This window comes from Sardina pilchardus, chromosome 9, assembly GCF_963854185.1.
Source record: "Sardina pilchardus chromosome 9, fSarPil1.1, whole genome shotgun sequence".
Classification (NCBI taxonomy): domain Eukaryota; kingdom Metazoa; phylum Chordata; class Actinopteri; order Clupeiformes; family Clupeidae; genus Sardina; species Sardina pilchardus.
Window position 1 is genome coordinate 16806139 of NC_085002.1, and position 25679 is coordinate 16831817.

Genomic DNA, 25679 nt, shown 5'->3' on the forward strand with positions numbered 1-25679 from the left:
TTAAGTAGAATGATTTAGGCTGAAGAGAAAAAGGTTCACACACCCTTTTCTTCCAGACTTTAATGTAATAGAACCTGTGCAGAAATGTGCATGGCCAATTTTGGTTAAATATGCCCAGAAGAATGGGCTCAAAGAGGACCCCGAGGACACAAAAGCTGCTCAGCCTCTACACAAAGAGGTTGGAGAAGATTATAAAGGCAAATCGAAAATGTGCAAACTACCTTAGGCCCACAGAACATTAAACTAAGGGTAGGCTAATATATATATAAAAAATATCACTATATTTTTCTTTTAATGGGCCATTTTTTTCATATTCATTGATAGGCCTATTCATTGCACAGTAAGATAGCAGTGCTTACGAAAACAAAAGTGCGTTCAAAGTTATTTTTAAAACCAGACACAGTAACATTTGAAGTAGCTTATCTTTTTCTTTTTTGTTTTTGGTTTGTAGGCCCTGCTAGACTTTTCAAATCTCCTGAAATGCCTATATGGGTTGGTCTAGTTGAGACAGTGTAGCCGCACTTTGGGTGTTACAACGTCTGCATAAGAAACATTGTAGCCTTTTTAAAACGTTACCGTTTGATACAATGTTTACATTTACCAAACTTGACAAGCGAAAGTAAAAAGGAAGTTGTGTGACATCATGCTTCGGCTCCTTTAAAGTGTGTTTTAAACTTCCTGTTTGGTATAGTACAGGAAGAAAAGGTAATGGCGACGCAATTGGGGTCTGAGTCCCCTTGTAAGGGGGCAAGACGAAAGAGCCGTAATGGGAATATAATCACAAATATCAGACAGAGCCAGATCACAGGACAAGGATTTAGTCGAGGGACTCAGGTAGGATACATTTGGAGCGATGTCTTGTACTGAAGGAGGGTTTACTTGACAATAGGGAGCTTGCTACTCTGTTAGCGACATGGCTAGGTAGCAGTGTTAACATTAGCCTAAACTTGCACCAGAGTTTGCTTTGTATGCTTGCTAGCATATGCTTGCCAACAATGTGTCATTTACATTACAGTCAGAAGACACCATTATATTCCCGCAGCCATTGCCATTTATAACATCGCTAACTAGCTATAAGAACCAAATACGGTTTTGTTTAGGGTGTATACTTACAGATAAATGTTAGAACAAACCACAGCTAACGACCAAGGATTGGTAAATTCTTGCTATTGCTAACAGTTGACGTAGCCAAAGCAATAACGAAAACTGTATTACTTGAGACAATCACCAAACTATCCCTTGGCAGTAAAGTAGTCTGACATTTTCATTAGTAGACATGTTCTACTGTTACTTTGTTTCCGACTGCTGTTATGCCTCTAATCGAACCAACAAATGTGTGCATGAGAAGACATATTGTTAGTTAGCTCTGTGCTATCAGACTCGCTAGCAAGTAACGTCAGTAACGTCAAGCAGCTAACTGTAAACAGTAGAAAGTAACAAAATCGTATTGGTTTCTTATCTTTAAATGTCCACCGTGGAATGTTTATTGTCACCTGCACCTTGTAATTGCGTTTGCAGATATGTTTGATGCATAGTTTATTAGTTAGCGAATTAGTTAATGTTACAGTCGAGTGCACATAATGCACGACAGCTTGGAAGCATGGAACTTTGCACTGAATAATTCGCATACCAGAGAGGAATTATTGTGTTTGTGAAATAGTCTTTGCATGATCAGTATGCAGTTGACGTTGGTGCACTGCCCACTGTTAGCATACAGAGGACAGACAGACTGCCTAAAAAAGAAAATAAATTCATCCCCTGGCAAGTGTGTTGTTTTCCCCACTGTTAGAATATGTGTAATATGTATGTCCCCCTTGTATCAAGAACCATATAACTGCAATATAAAGCCTGCAGCAGCCCAAACGCCAAGCTTCGTTTTATTCTGTGTGAGTGATTGGGCAGTTGAATAAAGGCTTTTGTGAGACAGCCTCTCATGGGCCTACTTGAAATGAAGAGCACATTTCCCCGGAGCCTGGGGGCAGCACTCTTTTGGACATCTGGGCCGTCTTGCACACAGACCCCGGGACGCTTCATCTGAATGCAATAGAACATGTCCCTCAATGACCCATCCAGACTCCCAGGCTTGGTTCCCACCAATAGATGGGCTTTCTCTAAAGCCTGCAGCCTTCTAAAAGCTGCTCCGTGGACATGCAGGGATACTTTATTGGTGTCGATGCACTCTGGGCTTTTCTATTTATTAGTGATCCTTAACGGTGATGCTGCGTTTCTTGAAAGTGACTTTCAATGTCTTCTTTTTACAACCAGTTTTTGTCACTCATAAACATGCATGTTATCACGTGAGACCTGTTTCACTCCGGTAGCATTGGAGGAGTTGTCAGTGTTAAGGCTATCTTGTTGGGCTTTTTTCAGAAGTCAAGTGACTGCCTATTAGGTGTGCCTTGATGCTATCTTAAAGGGCAAGAATGTGTGTGAACATTATGTATGCCTCGTTCATATTTTATCATCTGAAATGTCTCAAGGCTGGCTAGTTTGTCGGACCACTGTAATGAATGGTAGTTCAGCATGATGTCTTTTTCAGTAGGTTTGTGTTGTGTTTATGCTTCCACGGTCAGACAAGCCATGCAAATATTAGCAAATGTTAGCATGATTAAGGCAATGGGTACACCACCTTGTGTCATCACATCTGACTGAGGGTGGTCAATTGGCAATGGGAGATGACCTGTGCCGCACCATCTGAGCTTCAGGATTTGAGCAGTGAAACATTTATTGTGCATATTTCTGTAAATCATATAGCTGAACCACACACAAAAAACAAATGCAAAACAAAAAGCACTATGGTACAAATGAAAAGAATTCTGGAAAAATATGTAACGTGACAAATAAACAGACAAACTAAATTAATCATTAAGATAAAGCAAGGTGAAACAAAAAAGTAAGCTTACACAGTAGCATACATGTAAGCTACAGGACAACTCACTGGAAAAAGTGTTTTGCAGTCTAATATCTTTGTCGATCATAAAAGCTTTTGGATAATATCATAGTCTCTGTGCCTACAACAAGTAGGCTTTGTGGAAGTGGCACGCTGTGCAATTGTAAATGTTACTATGTGACATGACTGACTTGATATGGATAGACATGTATTATTCTGCTATATCTGGGACTACTGTTGACGTGTGTTTGTGTGTGTGTTTTCCCCCTCAGCTCCCCGAGGCTCTGCTGCAGGAGAGAGACAAGCTGGCCAAATGGCACGGTATCCCAGTGCTCCTGCAGGGCCTGTATGAGAGTAGCCACCTCAACAGCGACTTCACACACACGCGCAGCGTGCTCAAGGTATCCCGCTACACACACACACACACACACACACACACACACACACACACCATAAGGACAGCAGACCTCCATCTCCCTCAGAGAGAGTGAGACGAGTTCAGTGCTATTTTAAGTACCCTCAGGCCCCCTGCACTAAATAGTTAATGAATGAATACACTGTACATGTTATGTAAGTACATACTGTAACTAAAGTCTTAGCCTAAAAATCTAAGTAAGACCAGCATTGAATAGCATATCATTGTGACTCAAGTGTAGCCTGTTTAACACGCACACCTTTTCTTTTTTTTAAGTATATATCTTTGAGCTTTTTTAATGCCTTTATTGTAATGGGACAGTGGAAAAGTGACAGGAAGCAAGTGGGAAAGAGTTGCGCCACAGCTGAAGCAAATACGCACACATTTTCAATTGTAATTGAGAGTGGGTCTGGAAAAGGTTAATTGACTTATGACTTCCAGCAGGGGCGCAACTAGCAGTGAAATGAAACTTAAATTGGTGCATTAAACTCTGTTTTTAAGTGCAGTTGTTTACTCAATTCCAAAGAAATACACGTTCATGCCAGATTAGCGATTGCATTAATGTGCCTGTGATGTTGTGGTTATTTTAAATCTCTGCACACAGCCTGCACACCTCTCATAATTGCTGTTGTTAATGCAAGTAGATTTGAGATAGGCTGGGTGAGCCTGACCTGCCGGTGAATTTGGATTCTGCCCGGCAGCTCAGGCTGGAAACCTGCACATCTATCTTCTCTGTTCCCTGCCAGAACTTTTGGCTCCAATCACAAACTAGCTCATCCAAAAGATACACCAGATCGTTGGTCTGATTGGTTGAAGGATTATCCAAGCGTACAGTGTCATGATTTGAACGATGCCAATAGAGCTCGACAGTCCCGCCCCTCGTCCGAGAGAGCACGCCTCTCGTGCAGTAGGAATAAAGCACAGACTCCCCATACTAATGTTCAATCTTAAGAGATTGAGCTTAGTATGGTGATAGCCAGGCTAGATGTGAGCTCCACCAGAAATCAAATCTGATATGTGTCCATCCCCTGCTGGATACAGCTCTCTAATCAAGAGCACATAGTGAAGACTGTTATGCAGTTCATCTCATTTCTTGGAAGCGTAGAACATAACTCTCCAGGGTGTCCCTGCTGTGTAGCTGTGATGACATGTTGGTAGAGAGGCCAAATATCTGGGTTTCATTTCAAAGGGAGCAAAAGTACAAATGGGAGTTAGTGAAATGGGCTTCATATGAAAATATCTTGTAAGTAAAATAACAGGAACAGCATTTCAATCTCACATTCCCTTTGACCGCAACTCTCCATTTTGATTCCTTTGATTTACTTTATAACATTACATGACGTTTGACTGTGTTTATGAACTTGACATTACCGTTAATTACAGTTAAGCTAACTCTGTCCATCTCCAGGCTTTCATGCCTCTGTGTACTGTGATTGATGAGCCTATTTGATTGTAATAATGGCATACATTTGATGGGGATTTTGGCATTGCAGGAGTTGTCTTCCCTGCTGTCCATGGAGGCCATGTCTTTTGTGACGGAAGACAGAAAGACGGTTCAGGAGTCCTCCTTCCCCAACACGTACACCTTCGACTTGTTCGGTGGAGTAGATGTGAGTTGGCTTTGGCCCTGGTTTGGAATGTTATTCCACAGACATTCTCTCTGTCGTGTGTTCAGGTCTGCAGGTCTGTTTTTTTGCTCTCTGAGCAGAGACTATATACTGTATGTACTTTGTGATATAAAACTCCTCCACCCCCACCTCCCAATCCCCCCTTGTGCCTTTGTCGACCCAACAGCTGCTGGTGGAAATTCTGATGCGACCCACCCTCACCGCGCTGAAGAAGAAGCCCAAGAGTGAGTAAGCTTGCACGTAGACCAGCGGTATGCTCTGTGTGTCTGTGCGAGTATGCAAGGCTCTGCTAGGGTCTGAGTGACGTAAAGTCCATGCCTCCATGGTGTCCACAGCTTTTCCCGTTTACACAACCGGCCACCAAGTGTTGTCAAGTCCTTTTGTCTGATAAAACCACACACACGGGTTTATCCAAACCTTCCTTAATGCTGTTTTCATTAACGGTGGTGACTCGGAACCGCTGTAGGCAGCATTTTCTTTGTCACGCAGACACAGTCTAATCGAAGAGAGCACTTAATCTTGCTCCACTCTATCTGTGAATGGCTCCTGTTATCACTCAGCAGAGCCAGCTGTTCAGTAACCCCTGGGTGAGTCTGACTAACACATGTGAACGTCTGGTTCTTGCAGTGAATGATGACCTGGTGAAAGATTGCCTTAGTGTTCTTTACAACTGCTGTATCTGTGTAAGTACTCCAGTGCCTTTCTCAAGTTACAAATTATTATCATTGTTTTATGGTTATGGTTATGGTTATTGCTATTTAGCAGACGCCTTTGTCGAAAGCGACATACAAATAAAAAACAATACAATAATTAATTTCACAGTGTACAATTTCAAAAAGTTTGTCAGACTACAGTTGGGAGAATAGCTATATAAACAATAAACGGTATCAATTCAAGTGTTGTTATTGTCATGGATATGTCTTATGCATAACTACATCAATTTAGTGTTTTGCACTTTTTGTCTTGCTTGAATAAAGCGCAGCAGAAATCCTCTCTGTGAGACGAGATTTTAAAAGTAGCTCCTTCTCAAATACTCCAGCAACATCATGTCATCTTCAGCATTAGTGATCAGTCAGTCAAAAGCAGCCCTTTTTGTTTTCATTAGACGGAAGGGGTGACCAAAAGCCTGGCGGCGCGGGACGACTTTGTGCTGTTCCTCTTCACCCTGATGACCAATAGGAAGACATTTCTACAGACTGCCACCCTCATTGAGGACATACTCGGTGTCAAAAAGGTCAGGGTCAAAGTTATGTTGCTCTGCTCAGGTCAGATGTTGGGAGAGGTTTCTTGGGTTGAGAAATAACACAACTGTTAAAAAATATGTACTTGACAACCTAGAGGTTGAAGCTAAAATAAATACAGAACACGTATAAGTATTACGTCTCAATTTTCAGTTTTATTTTCCACTTTCTATGGTTGCCCAATATGTAGGATCGTTGCGCAGGTATGGAAATATGAATGACTATTTTGTAGGAATATAGTGGGTTGGGATGTATGGAAATGTTGCTCCTAGTGATTCATATACATAAAAAAAATATCGTAGGTCTTGAGTCTCACATTGAATGAGCAGTTCTGACAACCAAACCTCTCTGTTTGGGCTCTGTCCCCCCCACAGGAGATGATCCAGTTGGAGGACATCCCCAACCTGTGTGGCCTGGTCCAGAGCTTCGACCAGCAGCAGCTGGCCAACTTCTGCCGCATCCTCTCGGTCACCATCTCTGAGCCGGACCTCGGCAACGATGACAAGCACACGCTACTGGCCAAGAACGCCCAGCAGAAACGCAACGCCAGCCCGTCTAGCGCTGAGCTGAACCAGGGTGAGCTAAACCAAAAAACTAGCGGTTCTTCCCCTGCTGCTTAATATCAAGATTAGCATTCGTGATTTTGGGAAATGTAAGGCTACGTTCAGACGTCACTTCTTTTTTTAACCTGCCAGCGTCCGTTTTACATTATAATCCTATGGAGTAGACTGTACTCAAAAGTCCTCTGTTACAGGCATTTTCTACAGCTCAGAGCGTCTTCTTAAAGTTGAATGAAATTCAACATCTCAGAAAAAAAGCACCCTACGTCAAGTGTTTTTGCTGACCAATTACGGGCATAGTAATGAGATGGTCATAATTAGCAGATCTTTTGATAAACTAGCATGTTGGCTATCATTATATCATGATTAGCACACATTGTTATGCTTTTTGCAGTCAGTATGTTTTTGTTTTTTTTCAAATGCTCTAGTCTTTTCACACCCTAACGGAATTTTCAAAGGGTCACATTTCCAAGGAAATTTATACAATTCAAATAAAAATCTGTCAGGAATTTGGATGGACAGTTATTGCGATGCTGTAAAAGACTATGAGGACACACACTGAGGACGGCTTGACGCCGAAACGCGTTTGTTTTTTAGGCATGGTGCTACAATAAAGAATGAAAAGATAACGAACTAGTGAGTGCGGTTCTTTTGCACATTGGAATACGATATATAACTCGCACCCGAAGAAGGAGATATCTTGGAGTTTGAGCGCGCCTCTCTCTGCAAACTTGTAAAAGACTACGAAACATTGAGTACTTGCTTATATCAGTCCAAATCCCCATGAGCTCTGAATCAGGATTCAGTGTTATTTCCTTCACTAATATATCTCTTGTCTCTGTAATAGTGACACTGCTGAACATCCCCGGCTTCATATCTCTGTCTCTGTGTAGTGACACTGCTGAACATCCCCGGCTTCATCGAGCGGCTGTGCAAGCTGGCCACGCGGAAGGTGTCGGAGGCCCCGGGGGCGTCCAGTTTCCTGCGGGAGCTGGAGGACTGGTACAGCTGGCTGGACAATGTGATGGTGCTGGACGCCTTCATGCTCATGGCCACCGATGAGGCCGAGCTCTCCAGCACAGGTAGATGGACCAGTGTGGCTGCACTCCAGCCTGTATTTAGCCATAGGCAGGCACTTTTTGAAGTGTTTTGGGTTTTTCTTTTTAACCCAAAACGGGAAGCATATTTCAGTACAATTGGTGGAAAGTTTCAGATATTGGCCATAGGTCATCCTCTTCTTTATTATTTCCTTCTCTCTTTTTTTGTGTAAAACATTCAGAGGATTTTTTTTGTTTTCTTTTATTGACACGAGAGTGACAAGTACATGAGCCCATTTACATTATTGACTGCCTTGAAATATTTGCACCGTTTTACTGGAATGGCAACACCCTGTCGATTCACTAGCTAGCGTTCAGTTAGCTGTGAGTAATTTATGAGAGCCAGCAAAACACGACTCTCAGTTCTGGGACCTGGATCAGTATGACTGGGCAGTGACTTTTAACACTCTTGGCCAGTGTGATGCGCTTTTCTCAAGTTCCTGCTCTTTTGTGAGTGTTGATGCACTCCTCACCGCCCCCTGCTGGTTGCTTTGTGCTTTATGCAGAGTCCTCGGACGATGGCAGTCTGGTCGCCAGCCCCCTGCGGCACCGCTTGCCCCAGTCCATGAAGACGGTGCATGAGATCATGTACAAGGTGGAGGTGCTCTACGTCCTGTGTGTGCTGCTGATGGGACGACAGAGGAACATGGTGAGCAGCTCCACTGGAGAGAACGCAACACACACTCAGACAAGCACATGGACACATGATTATATGCAGGAGTGTATACAACACACACATGTGCGCGGCGTGCGCGCATGCACATACAATGGCCGGTAGACACTGCTACCACTTTGGTAAAGGGCTCTCTGTCTTCTCAGAATGATAATCTAATTCAGTGACATTGATGAGTGCATACACCTTGCAGCTTTGTTTATTTTTGCCACCAATGGTGCAATGACTGCAGTTAAACACTATGTTGTAATCTTTTTAATTGACCCGTTAATGCAAACCAAGGAATTTTGAAAAGGGGTTTGGCTTTTTCATCAACATTAGTGTATTTAACACTGCTGTGTGTTCTGTACTGCATGTAAATGTCACACATCTAGACTTGTAATACTATGGCAACCCACGAGCTTGAGTGAGTTCTTGTGTGACCGAGAACTGATCCGGGGGTCATGTGTATGAACCATGTGTCTGAGTCTGGTGAGTGACTGTGAGACTCTAATCTCCATTCCTTATCTGTTGCTTCTCATCCAGGTGCACAAAATGCTGGCCGAGTTCCGTCTCATTCCGGGACTCAACAACCTGTTCGACAAACTCATCTGGAAGTACCCGCCCACCAATCATGTGGTACATGGGCAGAACGAGAACTGCGACTGCAGCCCGGTAATGAACAACACGCACACACACACACACACACACACACACACACACACTTATGTAACTGTGTTTTTGTTGGTGCTATAAGAGTGTCTTTCCTCCTCATACTGTGGCAACTGTGCAGGTCTCCAGTGTTAAGTACACGTTAGCCTACGTGAACATGAACACACACATTAGATAATTTACTATTGCTCAATATTGTGTAGGTCCCATATATGAATATCTGTGTGTGTGGCACCCCCTCTGCATGCTATGTAATAGTGTTTATCAAAAAAGAAAAAGAAAAAACAGCATAACAAACACAAACAGCAAATGTCTCTCTTTGGTTCCGAAGGTGTTGGCCATTCACATGTGCACTTGTTTTGTCTCTAACAGGAGATCTCCTTTAAGATTCAGTTCCTCAGGCTCCTGCAGAGCTTCAGCGACCACCACGAGTAAGCAAATCCTGTTGTCAGAGTAGAAACCCTTTCACTTGGTTTTATTTTGGCTCTACTTATTGGGATCTGTTGTAGTTTGATATTGGCTAATAATCTAGGATGAGGTCTTTCTAGGTTGCACATGTTTTAGACCTAAATTTAAGTTTTTGTGTTTCTTTGTTTGTTTTCAGAAACAAATATCTGCTGCTGAACAGCCAGGAGCTGAATGAACTGAGTGCCATCTCTCTGAAGGCAAACATTCCTGAGGTGGAGGCCCTGGTCAACACAGACAGGTACGCTCACCCCCTGAAACTGAAACAGGTGGAGGGAAGGGTACAGAGGCAGTCAGATCAGGTGGAGAAATGATGAAGCCTGTTGGATATGCAGGTGTAGAAATATCAGTCAGGTAGATACAGAGGTCAAGTGATTGTCTGGACATGGAGAAGGACCGCGCTGCTAACCATGAAGATGCCTGTGGGGTCATCTGTGATCAGCACTGATCTGCCCTGCTGTGTGTGTGTGTGTGTGTGTGTGTGTGTGTGCGTGTGTGTGTAGGAGTCTAGTGTGTGATGGCAAGAAAGGCCTCCTCACCCGTCTGCTCACGGTCATGAAGAGAGAGCCACCTGACTCCTCCTTCAGGTAAGAACAATCAAAGAAAGATCAAGTCTGTTATGTGTGATTCTGTCAATGTCTGACGATGTCTAGTCCTTTCGCGCTCTCATTTTCTCACGCTCTCATTTTCTTGCGCTCTCACCTTCTCTCTCAACCTTCCGCCATCTCTCTCACCTTTTTTGTGTACTTCCACTTCCTGTCTGTGACCTTGCTCTTCTCCACTTCTTGCTGTCTTTAATCTTGCTATGCGCTCATCTCACTGCTTGTTTGCTTTACGGTAATCTTACTAATTCTACTGTAATCTTACTCTAGCTAATCTCCATTTGGATTGCCCCTTTCCGTGGTATTCAGTCTGCTTCCCTCATTGATGTGTGAGCAGGTTTTGGCAGGCGAGAGCCGTGGAGAGTTTCCTGAGGGGAGCTACTTCCTACGCCGACCAGATGTTCCTGCTCAAGAGAGGCCTGCTGGAGGTGAGGGAGGACTCGGCAGAAATGCACACCCTCTCTAGACACTCTATGCCATCTTTAAACACTATCTCTAAAGCAACACTGTCATACTACACCAGCTCTAAAGCAACACTCCCATACTACACCATCTCTAAGCCAGTACTCTCTTTCTACACTATCTCTAAACCAACTCTCTCTCTCTGTCTGTCTCTCTCTCTCTCTCTCTCTACACTAGCTTTAAACCAACAGTCTCATACTACTCAATCTCTAAACACTCACGCAATGCTTGTTTCCTAAACGAACACTCTCTCTACACCATTGCTAAACACTCTTAAATTACACCATCTCTAAACCAACGCACACACACACACACAATGCGTGTTCTCTAAACCAATAATCACACACTGCTGGCATTAAACCCACTCTGTACTAGATCCTATACTAGCTATCCGCACATTATCTCTGGGTGCACTCTTAACCAATACAGGATCTCCTTCAGTCACTCTCTTACTAATTTAAGTGCTCAGTGTTGAGTATATTATGCCATAGTATCATAGACATCTAAAACGTGATGACCACTCTGATGTGAAACTCAGAGTAAATGGCTTCCTGTGTTGACCCCACCCTTCCTGTCTTGTTGTGCGCAGCACATCCTGTTCTGCATTATTGACAGTGGCTGTAAGTCCAGGGACGTGTTGCAGAGCTACTTCGACCTGCTGGGGGAGCTCATGAAGTTCAACATCGACGCCTTCAAGCGCTTCAACAACTACGTCAACACAGACGAGAAGGTAGCAGTCCCTGCTCAAGTTCCACAGGGTTGTATTGACCTATTCAGTGTAATTAACTGATGAGTAATTTTCGATAGATGCACATTGTTAGTGGATTTGTGCACGCACACTGCCTCAGTTTCTCATATTTCTGCTGAAGTGTATAAGATTTGTTTTAGATGAGTGCATTTTATGAAAGCTCTTTAGGTGAATAGCTTTTAGCATTGGCTGTATCCAGGTGAAGAATACTCTCCTTACTCTGTGTGTGTGTGTGTGTGTGTGTGTGTGTGTGTGTGTGTGTGTGTGTGTGTGTTTCCAGTTCCAGATGTTTTTGACCCAGATCAACAGCTCTCTGGTGGACTCCAACATGCTGGTGCGGTGCATTGTGCTTTCTCTGGACCGCTTCGAGAGCCAGACGGGGGATGTGAAAGGTAGGATCTCCAGACCACATCCCTCAGCACACTCACTCTCACACATCTCACCCTCCGCTTCATTACAGTTACTCCTAAATGTCTAATCGTAGGTGCATATCATAGACCCTCTTTTCAGGTTCATGCTTCTGAGTTTCTGCTTTTGTTGTATGACTGATACAAGTACATTGGGCTGTAAAATAACACCTATACAGAAGTGTAAGTGGAGTATGCATAATTGTGTGTGTGTGTGTGTGTGTGTGTGTGTGTGTGTGTATGTGTGTGTGTTGTTGCAGTGGTGGAGGTGCTCTCCGAGTGCGCTCTCCTTTCCTACATGGCCAGGGTGGAGAACCGGCTGTCCTTCCTCTTCCGACTGGTCAACATCATCAATGTGCAGACGCTCACACAGGCAAGACCTCCCTCAGCCTTATTAGGAGTCCTTATGGCCTATGACCTCTGTGTCCCAGTGGCAGTGCAAAAACAACTAGATAGCATCAGCGAAACAAATTACTCAAAAACTGACTATTTTCAGTGTTTCAGAGCAGAGTGGATATCATGGATGGTTTGTTGGATGGATGGAATCCAGTCACAGGTTTATGAAGGCACAATGAGAAGTTTATGATCCTATAATTTCAGATATACACAGGCAAGGTTAATAATCCTAGTGCTATAGGTAGGGGATTACCCACGGGGGCCGATCAACCTTTGAGGGTTGAAAACATCACTAATAAAGCTTTCGAGAGCCTTTCACTGGGGTTATCGAGCCGTCATTTTCTACGCAAAACGAATGCTCTCCATGGTTGTGTCCAGTCTGTCATGGATTTTAAAAAAAAAGAAAAAATGTATGGATATCTCTCTGTATTCCACACTCTCCTCCCCATCCCCATCCCTCACCTCTGCTGCTGTGAGCCTCCTGATGTCCTCCGGTGGAGTTTTATTGACACTCACTCCCCTCCCCCCCCCTCCTGTCGGTGTCTGTCCCTCCGCAGGAGAACGTGAGCTGCCTGAACACCAGCCTGGTGATCCTGATGCTGGCGCGGCGGCGGGCCAAGCTGCCCTTCTACCTGGGCGCGCTGCGGGAGAAGGAGTACGCCGAGAAGTACCCCGGCTGCCTGCTCAACAACTTCCACAACCTGCTGCGCTTCTGGCAGCACCACTACCTCAACAAGGACAAGGACAGCACCTGTCTGGAGAATGTGAGCGCACACACACACACGCACACACACACACACACGCACACACACATACACGCACAGACATACACACATGCACACACATACACACACAGAATGTGAGTGCAGAAACACATTCTCTCACTGACACTCTCAGACACACACAGAGTATCAGTGCAGAAACACACACTCTCTCACTCACATACACACACTCTCTCACTCACATACACACACACAAAATGTGAGCACAGAAACACTCAGACACACCTTCTCTCTCACACACACACACACACACACACACACATACATATATATAAACATACACACGCACACAATGTGAGTGCAGAAACCCACTCACACATTGTTTTTATACTTTTCTAACATTTATATTTATTTAATCGCCCAGCAATGGGTATTGACACAACCTCGCCACATCCAACAATGCATTTACCGCGCACCTAAATTAATGTAATTCCCTCACTATATATATACTGCATATCCTATAAAAAGATACAATACAAATATTTGCACCAAGTTACACAACAGTGCCATAGTAACCATTTGGAATCATATATGCATGCAGTCCTGAAAATGTGTATGGGTTGTGCTCATGGTGTATTTCCATGTAAGGCTCTGCATTCTAAGTGTTTCTTTGGCTACTGGAAATTGGTATTAATGTGTGTGTGTGTGTGTGTGTGTCCACAGAGCTCCTGCATTCCCTTCAGCTTCTGGAAGGAGACTGTGTCTGTGCTCTTAGAGCAGGATAGGACTTCTCCCTGTGCCATAGCCAGCTACATCGACGAGCCTTACATGGACCTAGACCAGGACCTGCTAGAGGATTAACACATCACAGTCATCACACAATGACAGACAGACAGACACAGACAGACCCGGGTGGGGGGGTTGTTTGTGATGGGGGTACAGGGGAACGGCGAGAGAGAGGACGGTGGAGCAACTGCGCCGTCAGGGCGCCACCTCCCTCTGTCCTCTGCCTCCTCTCCTCTGGGCTGCCTGGACTGGACGGGAAGGCGCCCCCCCCCCTCCGAGCCCCCCCGAGGGAGGCAGCACCTGAGCCCATCCTGTCCCCCACTACAGAGCCCCCTCCACTGGGCATGCTGATGCACGGCTGGGGCGTGGAGGCCACCAGCACCACACCTACCCACAGGAAGATTGGAGGGGGCTGCCCCCCCAAACCCCCCCCCCCCACCAGCACCACCTGGCCCTTGCCAGCCATCTCAAAACCAGTGGCCACTCATTCATCACACCAGTTCCTCAGTAGGCATGTGGAGTCTCTGCAGCGGCAGTCTGGCCTGGCCTTCTGCTGTGCTATAAGTGGTTTGCTCTTGGTGAAAATCATAAGAAGCCTTTTTATATAATACATAAATTATCTATACAAATAAAGTATACAGATAAGGTCTGATGCAGTACATGGGCTAGTTTAAAAAAAAAAAAAGGACAAATGGGGTTGGGGTGGGCGGGTGTTTTCTGTTCTTCGATGTTCCCCCGCATATAGAGTCTCAGATGCATGTAGAGGTTCCTTGTGTGTGTGTGTGTGTGTGTGTGTGTGTATGTGTGTGTGTGTGTGTCTGATTTGTCCATCACAATCAGAGACCAGGTGTGGAACATGCCTCAAGAGGAGCTATCCAATCTGGGCTCATGCTCTCTCCAGCCGTGTGTGTGTGTGTGTGATGTGTGACAATCATTGATGAGGTGTGGAGTACAAACATCTGGTGCTTTTTCCTTATTGCCATGGCCATTGTAGTGTCTGGGTGGTTTCTACGGTAACAGACAGTAGTGGCTTCTCAGCTGTCACACAGCCCAACTCCTGAGTCTTGTAACTTAACACTCCCCCAGGTCCTATGTTTGATCATTTCATCCTGAAATGTATTAGTCATTAGCTTTGCGATTTTTAGTATATTTTGATACATTGTTTAGATTTTTTTTGGTGCCACAAGAATCCTCTTGTTCCCCTAAACGTATCTTTCATGGCTCATATTGAGGTTATTATGCAACTCCTCAGTTTTAACGACACACACACACACACACTCTTGTTTGAGTCCACAGATTACAGATTCCTCCTCAGACTGTGTCGTAGACAATCTGACTCTGTGTCAGCTGATTGGCTGATTAGAAGACTCCTTTGCTCCAGACACGGTTCCCTTAGCAGACTGCCCACTTTCTTTTCTTTTTTCTTTTGATGATGTTGAATACTTGGGGTTGAAAAGGAAGAAATGTAAACTACCTCGTTATTTTGTTGTTGCTGTTGTTGTTCCTCCTTTTCTCTCTCTCTCTCTCTCTCTCTCTCTCGGCTCACTTTAGCTGTGTTCATACACATGGGGCTTATGTTGTTATGCACCTGTTGTTTTGTGCGTGTGTGCTTTATTTCACCTTGGTGCTTTACTGACGCTATGGAACAGTAGTTTCAGGTCATCCCTCACTTTATTCACATCTTTCCCTGCTCCCATCCCTGTAGTGTGTGTGTGTGTGTGTCTGTCCGTGTGTCTGCTCCCATCCCTGTAGTGTGTGTGTGTGTGTGTGTGTGTGTGTGTGTGTGTCTGTCTGTCTGTCTGTCTGTGTGTCTGCTCCCATCCCTGAAGTGTGTGTGTTTGTGTCTGTGTGTTTGTGTGTGTCTCTGTTTCTGCTCCCATCACTGAATGTGTGTGTGTGTGTGTGTGCGTGCGTGTGTGTTCCTCACTGTGATTGGTCACTCAGCGGATGTTATCCTTTGGGTGTCTTCACCCAGGCAGCACTTTTTCCACTTCTGCAGTTTTTTTTTTTTTTAAATGTTGCGTCACATTGTTCTGCACGTTAATGCAATCGGTCACTTCACTTGGTTGTTGCATTTGTAAAGGTTGACGTTGAAGAGAATCACAGAGCCTTGTGTGCCTGCTGGTGTCCATTCACCGCTCGTTGTGTGGGTAGTTGAAGGTCACCGCTAGTGGTTTGTAGAGGATTGGTTACTATGCCAGCTGCTTGGTCTGGATGTTTGTGGAGAATTCTCATCAACTGCTATTCTGTGCGCCCCTCTTCCTGTCGCCATAAGATGCTTATTTTTGTGTTTTGCCAAGCATTCTTAATAATTTTTTTTTTTTTTTTTTGTAAGTTTCGTAATTTTAGTGAACATTTTAGCGGACACATGTACGATTCTTGTGTATTGCCTCTGTTGGCTGAGGTGCTTTCTGCTCTCATCTGTACATTTTAAAATGGTCTTTTTAGTTGATAATTTGGGGGGATTTCAGTGTCGCCCCTTAGCTGCTAATCATGGTTAAATGAATGGTTAAAATTGAATGTCAATCCCCATTTTGTGTCGCATCAGACTCCCTCATTGGTAACAAAGATGTGTGTATTATTTTGGGTTTTGCCAGAAATTTAAATCGCTTTAAATCTACTATAATAATATAACTCTGAAGGATTGGTGACGAGCTTATGGTTCCCTACATTCCTGTGCTTTCTGTGATTCAGTGCTTTAGATGGGTTTTTTTCCCTATACATTGCCCTGACAAAATGGAATGAATGCCTGAAGCAAAGATTTGTAGAATGCTCTGGAATATTATGAAACATTGTGCCCTCAGCAAAATGACAGCATTGTTGTAAGCGTAAAAGCCTACAGAAGCTGCGGTTCTAAACAAGCATCACACCGACCATAAGTCCTGGGCCAGCTGGTGCCTTCATGGCCATAAGTATGTTGACCAGGTAACTGCATACAGAAAACAGTCTGCATCTAGCAGGCATAATGCTACTCATCCACTGTTGTCAATCCGGTTCAATATGTGTACTTATTGCATCCCAAGAGGACATGTTCGGGGTGTTTTGTTTCTTTAGGGATGACAACAGCAGGTACTCGTCTGTTTTGATGGGATGTGGATCCTCTCTGACCTGTTTGCATGTGCACAGAACAAAGTATATATCACAGACCTGCATTACAACATGCTGGTAAGGCTTTGCCTAATCGTGTGAGTGTGTGTGTGTGTATGCGTGTTTTTGTTTCCTTTTCCCTACAACCGAAGTAATCATTTTTAAAATGGTGGCTGTTCTTTTAGACTTTCCTCCCTTGCTGCTAAATACAGTTAAGAATCCCCACTGCTTTTGTTTGGGGATGAGCCCATGGAAATTGAAGAATTTAATGTGGTCTGCACACCGACAAGCGCGAGCAGTGTGTTTTCTCATCAACAGACCCCCCCCATCCCCCGTCTTTTGTTTCCCCCCATCTTGGTTTTGATTTTTGGTTAACCTCTGTATAATATTGTAAATGTAATGTAAGAATGGAAAATCACAATAAATTTTCACAAACATTAAAATTGTGAGGTTTTTTTTTTGTCTCTCTCTACCTCTCTGAGTCCGCTGTCAATTGCATGTGACGACCATCTGCAATGAAACACCAGTGTCACTCTCCCAGAAAGGGTGTATGCATAAAACAGCCCCATATCTTAACTACAATCCTGTTAGTGAAATAAACCTCCCTCCTTTCAGAGTAGATGTCAGCTGTCCTGTCTTGCACATGCACTTGAAGTAATGAGGAGGCCACATGTGCTTATGTTTCTTTCCAAGCGTTTAATGAATTTGCCATCACACAGTCAAACCCATCTGTTGCAGCGGCTTGACCGGAAGTGGGACGTTACGGAGTGCTCTCTCCTCATCATTGTGTAAGTGGAGGCTGAAATACATTAAAGTTTTTTTTAGGATTATGGTTTATCTGTAATGTCTGTATATATATTTTTTTTTACATTTTTTTCCAGTAAACCTATTAAAATGGTTTAACTGCTTTCTATAAAAAAAGCAGCAGGAAAAAAACTTGCCTTGCCCCCTTGGTCACGGGTGCGAATGCGTAGCTTGTTGGCCTGCGACTCAGCCATGTCTGCTCTCTCCTCTGCATCATCCAGCTCATGCTGGATCTTCCTGAACTTGGTCAGGTTGGAGTTGGCCTGCTCTTCCTACACAACATAACAATAAAAAGAGACTGTCATTTCGGCATGCCTTCAGAGGAGAAATGGGTAGTTTTTGACCAGAATTCCTTCCCGCTGCTTGGACAAGTGTGGAATCTGGACTCACCGCCTCCTCGACCTGTCTCTTGTAGGTCTTGACTTTGGCCTGTAGCTTGTCTATGAGCTCCTGCATACGAGCCTGATTCTTGCGGTCCTCCTCCGTCTGTAGGAACAGTAGGGGGCAGCACTCACTCACTGATCAAACAGTTGATTGTGTGAGGGTACAGTTATGTGTGATGCTTTAATCATGTACGTTCATTCTTGTGATGGTGTCACATGTATTACAGTATCACAGCAATGGAATGGCTATTAAGATGGAATTTTCCTTTGTGTTACGATTGTATTTAGTACAAGAATTAACTGCATTTGTGCATGTGTGAGTCCTCAGGATGCAGCACTCAGTTGATATGTTTACACTTTACATCGAAATGGGTGCCAATATGTTACTACAGAGTGTGTGTGTGTGTGTGTGTGTATGTGTGTGTGTGTGTGTGTGTACACGCACTTGGTAAGTGAGCTCCTTGATCCTCCTCTCATACTTGCGGTATCCCTTCTGGAACTCATTACTTTTCCTCTGCTCCAGCTCCAGCTCGGTCTCCAGGTCTTTGACCTACAGTACCACGGGTAGAACTGTCAGACTCCAACATTCACTAGAACATTCTCAAACCTTCAGTCCAGGTGGAGCACAGAATTTCCCATGTAAAGCTCCTTGGAAATACTGATAAATCAGTTGTCGGAAGAAGTCAATTAAATGTAAAACACTGCTTAAAACCAATGAAAAACTAGATGAAAACTAATAATTAAACAGATATTGATTAGATATTGATGAGTTTATTTTTAAACGTCTTATAGGCTATAGGCAAAAAATGTTGGTCATTTATGTGCCTTGAAGGAAATGGTCTCTAAATTGTCAGATGTGTCCTCACCCGGCTCTCAAGCTTCTGGATCTGCTTTTTGCCCCCTTTGAGGGCGATCTGCTCAGCCTCATCCAGACGCATCTGCAGGTCCTTGACGTTCTGCTCCATGTTCTTCTTCATTCGCTCCAGGTGAGCGCTAGTGTCTTGCTCCTTCTTCAGCTCCTCAGCCATCATGGCCGCCTATGGAGAAGGGAATAAAAAAGAGAGGAGGTAGAATTTTTGAAATATTTCATGGATAAATAAGTCTGATGTCTTGTTCAAAAATTTTACTATCTCCGCCGTAGCTCGTGCATCTCAAACAAACACCTTATCGAATAATGCAGAATAAAAAAACAACAACAACAACAACAACAATCACCACACACATCAGTGATGGCCTTCTTGGCCTTCTCCTCTGCGTTACGACACTCCTGCTGGACGTCGTCCACCTCTCCAGACAGCACAGACAGGTCAGACTCCAGCTTCTTCTTCTGGTTCAGCAGGGACATGTTCTGCAAAGGAACAACAGAAAATTGATCAGTGTTTTCTGTGGACATGTTTGGGTGCATTGTGTGTCACAGGGTCTTGGATCTTGGTGAAACTGTTCAGAAACCCTAACCCTAACCCTGTTAAGTTGTTCAACATGACAAGCGACCTATGGTGACTGTAGCTGAAAGCTAATTAACTTGTATGTGCATTTTACGAAAATTTTAACCTGTGCACTTTTTCATTAACTGTTACGCGGATTGAAAATGTATACACTCTTCTAATCAATGGGAGGAGTTGTGATCAGCTGATGTCAGGGAAATCTTAAACAAAACATGTGCAAATGCTAATTTATGTAAGCAAAACCATTTCTATAAATCTCAGTCGTATTATACCCTGTTTGAATAGCAAGCTTATCTGCCCCACCCAAGCAAATTGAATTGTATTCACATTAGAAGATTTCAAGCCAATTTGAAGAATTAACAATAAGGATTTCTTATTCATATTGTCAAAAAAATTGCCGATTAAACTTGAATGGAAGTCCAGCTAGTGTTAATACACAATACAGACTCCCAGGTGAGAGTAGTGTAGCACAGGTGTAGGCTGCTCAGGTAGCCTCACCTGTGAGTGCAGCAGGTTGACCCTCTCGGCGGTCTCCACCAGCTCGTGCTCAGCCAGCTTGCGGGCGCGGTCGTTCTGCTCAAGCTGCGTGCGGAGCTCCTCCACCTCGGCCACCAGCAGGTTGTTCCGGCGCTCCGTCACCGCCGTCTGCTCCTTCAGCTCCTCGTTGCGGTGAATGGTCTCATCCAGCTCCATCTGCACATCCTGCGCTCAACCACACAGGCAACAGATCACATCCCATTAAGCGTTTAGCGATGATCATTATTACCTCCGCCATGGAGGTTATGTTTTCATCGGGGTTTGTTTGTTTTTTCGTCTGTCTGTCTGTCTGTCTGTCTGTCTGTTTGTTTGTCTGCTTGTCTGTCTGTCTGTTCGCAAGATAACTAAAAAAGTTATGGATGGATTTCAATCAAATTGTCAGGGAAGGTCTGAAATGACCCAAGAAACTAAATTTTGGGAGTGATCCGTATCACTGTCTTGATCCAGGCAGCGGTTATGTTTTCGCTTGGCAGAGGTCTGCACTCTCTGAGTGCTTTTCTAGTTGAGGATAGTTTATGTTGTTTAAAAAGAGGCAAAAACTAATCAGGCAAGTCCATATGTTCTTTTGTTGTTTTCCTGAAATGTGACTAGTAACTTCATTGTGTGTAGGAGTTCTCAAGGTTCTCATGGAGAACCATATCAAGCCTTGAAGAATTTAGAACCTTAATGCTATGTTTGAAATAGGGTAGGTTCAAGAAATGTGTCTACAACTTAGAAAACTAGCACTGCTTAGAGCACTGTAATGGTAGCTGTAGCACTGCGTTGAAGTGCTTGAGGCAGCCTTGCCTTGATCTGGGCCTGCAGGTTGCGAGCGGTCCTCTGGGACTCCGCGGCTGAGCGGTTGGCATGGTTCAGCTGCACCTCCATCTCATTCAGGTCGCACTCCATCTTCTTCTTCAGCCGAACTGCCTCGTTGCGAGACTTGGTCTCTGAGTCCAGGGTGGCTTGCATGGAGTCCATAGCACGCTGGTGATTGCGACTGTTTTAGAAAGGGGCAGAGTAGAAGGTGTGGATTAGATCTGTGAAGTTAATCACTGAGCCTCAAAACAATCGAGTGGAAATTAATATATTCTATTTACATTTACATGCTTTTATCTACCAGAAAAAAACCTCTTAAAGATAAGCCTTTACAATGCAAGGAGAGTTACTGTGGTCTTAAAATGAAGGAAATGAAGGAACTAATTTGATCACCAACTACACAGGACAAAATCAGAGTCACGCTCACCGAAGGTTGTCAATTTCCTCATCCTTCTCAGCTAGTTTCCTGTCAACGTCTGCTTTAACTTGGTTGAGCTCCAATTGGATGCGGAGGGTTTTACTCTCCTCATGTTCCAGAGTTGCCTAAGAGCAACAGAAGTAGCCGTTGTTTTTGTCAAGCCATAAAAGGTACAGTAGAAAGACACCAAAACATAAAGCAATCACTTCACTTCAAAGCACTAGCATTGCATTGACATTCAGAGCATTCTCAGTGGTATCACTGAGTTGTTACTTGACAAAGGCCTTGTATGGCCTTGTACTTGTAATAGACTTCATTGGGAGAGTAAATTTCATTATATGTATCATAGCGTGCTGCCAAATCTGATCAAGATCAAGTGCCACTGTTGACCACACTGGCTGCATGACTACAGTGTAATGAGGGAGAATGAGGACTACTTCTTCAGTACCCACCTCAGCCTCCTCCAGGGAAGCCTGAATCTCACTTTTCTCCTGGTCCAGGGCTTTCTTGATCTTCTCCAGCTCCTGGATGGTCTTGCCTCCCTGGCTGATCTGGTCTGACAGATCGGAGATCTCCTCTGCAGGGACATCACAAGCAAGATCAGTGGACAGAACCCAGTAGTCCCAGTTCAACGTAATAACATCTGTATCCTACAATCTACACTATCTAGTGTACCTCCTTGATCAATAATTGGGTAGTAAAGCTAACCAGTAAATAATCTTTAATGAGTAAGACATGGTTAAAGCATAAGAGATGGTTTAAGTCTTCCACTGCTTTCATAATTAATAATGAATTATTAATGTGTGCTCCAAGCTCATATACTGTGTGTTACAATGAACTGCCCAGAAATAGGTTACATCGTCTTGGAGCTTACCCTGGAGGTTCTTATTCTCCCGTTTGACAGTCTCCAGATGGTCGAGCGCCTCTTCATAGGAGTTCTTGAGCTTGAAGAGCTCGGTGCTCAGGCTACGCGCCTCCTTCTGCGAAGCCTCCAGCTCCGCCTGGCACTCCTCGCATTTCTGACGCCACTCGACCAGCACCTTGTCGAAGTTGCGCTGCTTCTTGTCCAGGGCAGCCGCAACAGCGTTGGCGCGCTCCAGGTCCACCATTAGGTCCTCCATCTCTGTCTGCAGTCGGTGCTTGGTCTTCTCCAGGGACGAGCACTTGGCGCTGGACACCTCCACGCTCTCCTCGGCCTCCTGCAGACGAGTCACAAGCTTCTTCCTGGTGGAAGAAAGGTAAAAACATTGTTTTTCTTTTGTGCTGTTAAGATACAGATGGATTATTAGAGGATGGATGCATGTGAATGAGGAAATGATTAGAAACAGAGGACAATTTGTAAAGGTAATCTAAGTCTTTCAAAGGTAAAGAAAGTACTATGGTTTCAATAGTATTCCAGAAACATCTAATAATGTCAAGTCACCATATGTTTAACTCACTTGGCCTCTTCAAGCTCCTCGTTTTTTTGGATGGCATCGGTCTCATATTTGGTTCTCCAGTGGGCAACCTCAGCATTGGCCTTGGATAGCGCCCTCTGCAGCTCAGACTTGGCCTCCTGCTCCTCCTCGTACTGCTCTCGCAGCAAGTCGTTGTCATGGCGCGCAGACTGGAGTGCATGAGCCAAGGCATTCTTAGCCTGGAAAACCCATGGAAACCATCTGATTTGTATACACCCTTGGGGAAGTTTAATTTATTGTAATCAACTCAAACTACTCTCTTCCACTCCTGTAATTACCCTTGCACCCACAATGCTTTAATCCCAGTAACTGCCTCATCTACCTCTATAAAACTGTCTTTTAATGATAGTGCCCAAACAGTCATGCTAATAAAGCTCCATTGAATTTGAATTTAGTAATGCCCCTATCATCTATGGTTGCATTTCCTCCAGGATGTCATTTGGGATTAATGAATATAACAATGTTCAGCACGTGAAAGTTGTTTGTTAACTGATATACCTTGTTTTCTTCATCCAGCTGTTTCTTGAACTCCTCAGCATTCTGACTGAAGGAGGTTTTGGCGCGTTGCAGCTGTGAGATCAGAGCCTCTCTCTCCTCAAGCTTCCTGCCCAGCTCAGCTGTAAACAGGAAGAGGCGGGGACAATGAGCCTCACCAACAGGAAGTTGGTAACAACAAGAACATTTGATTTCCAGTTGTTTGAAATTAAAAAGGTTTTTCATCATTTCATTGTCAATGTTTTTTTACTTTGTTTAAACAGATCTTTTTTTCACTTTTAGTGCCTATAAAGTCTACACTGTGCTCAGTGCTATTATGGGCAGAAAAGGACTGAATGTACCAGCTGTCTTTCCTCATTCACTTATCCAATTGGAATATTGATGCTGACATTAAAAGTGTGGGAAAGTGAGTTGTGTGAGCTCACCACTCTCAGCCTGGGCACGAGCCCTCTGGGTGTTGCTGTCATTGAGCTGCCTCTGGAGCTCATCCACTTTGGCCTTGGACTCATTCATCTGGTCCTCATAGAGCCGACATGTCTTCTCTGCATTGGCCTGAAATCATACGGGGGGGGATTGTTTATTCAATGGGGACTAAATGTGGTCCTACGTGTAATGGCATTCAGTAAAGAAATGTAGGTTTAGAGTAGACATAATCAATCAAACAATGAATGAATTAATGAATCAATGAATCAGTCAATTCATTCATTCATTCATTTAGCAACCAGTCAATACTCTCACCTTAGTTTTTGCGACCTGTTCAAGGTTGGAGGCCAGGTCATCAGCCTCCATCTTGGCCTCGACACGATCCTTCTCCAGCTTCTGCTTGAGGCGCTGCAGGCTGTCAATCTGATCGCCGAGTTCGGCCACGGAGTCGGCGTGCTTCTTGCGCAGGGCTGCCGTGGTGGTCTCGTGGTGCACCATGGCTTCCTCCAGGTCCCGCCGCAGCTTCAGGACGTCCGCCTCGCGCTTCTTGTTCATCGCGATCTGGGCCGTGGTGATGCCGCCAGCCTCTTCCAGGCGCTCGCCGAGCTCCTCGAGCTCGCGGGACGTCTCGCCGCGCTGCTTCTCCGACTTGGCCCGAGACGCTCGCTCAGCCTCCAGCTCCTCCTCGAGTTCCTCGATGCGAGCCTGAGGATGGAGAATGGAGGTGAATATGATTATTTGCTGAAGATGGAGGTTTCATCCAGGACATCCAGGAGTCAAGCGTGTACACTGAACATGTCAGTAGTATCCAATTGACCGAGATTGGTTTAGCTGTAGCAGGACATGTTTCACAAACCTGTAACTCCTTAATCCTCTTCTGAAGTTGGATGACCAGAGCCTGCTCATCTTCAATTCTGGTACTGATCTGGCTCAGCTCTAAGTCTTTCCTGTCAAGAATGTGCAAAAAGTTTAATTTATTCAGTTTTACCAGTGAAAGGAATGTAATTTCCTCCAAATTAGCATAACATGTCATTCACAACGTATTGTGAATGTATTAAATTCTACAACTACAGGACAAACAAAGGTGTACTATTCACACTTTTTCTCTAGCACTAACAAAAACACTGTACCGTCTTACTTCTTTAGATTCTCCTCCATTTGCTGCTTGTCATTCTCCAGATCCATGACAGTCTCTACAGACAGCTTCAGGTCACCCTCTAACTTGCGTTTCACCCGTTCCAGGTCCATACGCAACTTCTTCTCCTGCTCCAAAGACCCTTCCAACTGAAAAAAAAACAAAACAATGAAATGGTTAGAATGGTGTCAAATATCACCATCTTATGAAGTAAACCATCTGTAAGAGAAGGAAGGCATTCTTCACATTTCCGTATCATAAAATTCTGTGTTTTTAATGCGCAAACTCACATCATCCACATGCTGCTCCAGCTTGATCTTGGCCTTAGTCAGATTGTTGACCTTGTCCTCCTCGACCTGAAGGTCATCCAGTGTCTGCTGGTGAGCCTCCTGCAGGGCCTTCTTCTCCTTGGTCAGCTTCAGGATGGTCTCATCCAGAGCCGCCATCTCCTCGATCAGGTTCTTCACCTGTGGGGAAGAGAGAGATCCCTCTCACTCCTCTATTCTACAATCTTCTTTTGTGTGGTATCGAGTGATATATACAAGAGGTGTAAAACTCCAGCTTCAGAGAGGAAAAGTCCAATCATGTATTGGTTCTACCTGTGCACTTAACAGGTGCTCTCATGAATTAGCTGCTCTAACTGGCTGAAGAGTTGTGTTAATTACAATCAAGCTGATTTAAGTGTATGGTTGGCACAGATATGTGGCAGGACTTGTACTTTCTGAAGCTGGACTTTTCCACCTCTGATATTTACAAACCAAATGAATGTATGTATGAACAAAGACATAGATGACAACAGTGATGACATATGAGGAGCATTCCAAATGGTTGAGGTGGTTTCACTGTATCGTATAAAACTGCACAGAGTTAGCCTAGCAAAAAGCCATTTTAGATACCACCACAGCTTCCATCCATTCTTCTCACCTTGTTCTCCGTGGCGTACTTCTCCTTCTC

At 44.3% G+C, this 25679-nt stretch overlaps 2 protein-coding genes across 2 annotated transcripts in view; one reads left to right on the forward strand and one right to left on the reverse strand.

The window, feature by feature from the left end:
* Positions 1–704: 704 nt before the first annotated feature.
* On the forward strand, positions 705–17273 carry trpc4apa (transient receptor potential cation channel, subfamily C, member 4 associated protein a). The gene is made up of 19 exons (XM_062546030.1): positions 705–834; positions 3163–3291; positions 4799–4915; positions 5100–5157; positions 5561–5616; positions 6039–6167; positions 6549–6750; positions 7628–7816; positions 8338–8480; positions 9030–9158; positions 9528–9586; positions 9760–9861; positions 10124–10207; positions 10560–10650; positions 11274–11414; positions 11713–11824; positions 12100–12212; positions 12793–12999; positions 13681–17273. The coding sequence occupies exons 1-19, from the start codon at positions 709–711 to the stop codon at positions 13816–13818; spliced, it is 2325 nt and encodes a 774-aa protein (XP_062402014.1). The 5' UTR covers positions 705–708; the 3' UTR covers positions 13819–17273.
* Positions 17274–17729: 456 nt separating this feature from the next.
* Positions 17730–25679, reverse strand: part of myh7ba (myosin, heavy chain 7B, cardiac muscle, beta a) — an 18733-nt gene continuing 10783 nt past the window's right edge. The window contains exons 17-34 of the mRNA XM_062544961.1: positions 25650–25679; positions 25016–25192; positions 24729–24874; positions 24447–24537; positions 23906–24295; positions 23593–23719; positions 23171–23289; positions 22655–22851; positions 22090–22439; positions 21668–21792; positions 21225–21340; positions 20786–20978; positions 19961–20164; positions 19240–19365; positions 18884–19054; positions 18463–18567; positions 18025–18120; positions 17730–17906 (exon numbers count right to left, since the gene is read on the reverse strand). The exon at positions 25650–25679 is cut by the window's right edge and continues 213 nt beyond it. Of these exons, the coding sequence (XP_062400945.1) occupies positions 17730–17906; positions 18025–18120; positions 18463–18567; positions 18884–19054; positions 19240–19365; positions 19961–20164; positions 20786–20978; positions 21225–21340; positions 21668–21792; positions 22090–22439; positions 22655–22851; positions 23171–23289; positions 23593–23719; positions 23906–24295; positions 24447–24537; positions 24729–24874; positions 25016–25192; positions 25650–25679 (2940 nt within the window). The remainder of the gene's footprint in view (positions 17907–18024; positions 18121–18462; positions 18568–18883; positions 19055–19239; positions 19366–19960; positions 20165–20785; positions 20979–21224; positions 21341–21667; positions 21793–22089; positions 22440–22654; positions 22852–23170; positions 23290–23592; positions 23720–23905; positions 24296–24446; positions 24538–24728; positions 24875–25015; positions 25193–25649) is intronic.

Excerpts from the sequence above, each read along its gene's own strand:
- trpc4apa (XM_062546030.1), top strand. The coding sequence starts at position 709 with ATGGCGACGCAATTGGGGTCTGAGTCCCCTTGTAAGGGGGCAAGACGA. Across the intron at positions 5,617-6,038 it reads TTTACAACTGCTGTATCTGT|ACGGAAGGGGTGACCAAAAG; the intron begins GTAAGTACTCCA and ends TGTTTTCATTAG. Across the intron at positions 8,481-9,029 it reads TGGGACGACAGAGGAACATG|GTGCACAAAATGCTGGCCGA; the intron begins GTGAGCAGCTCC and ends CTTCTCATCCAG.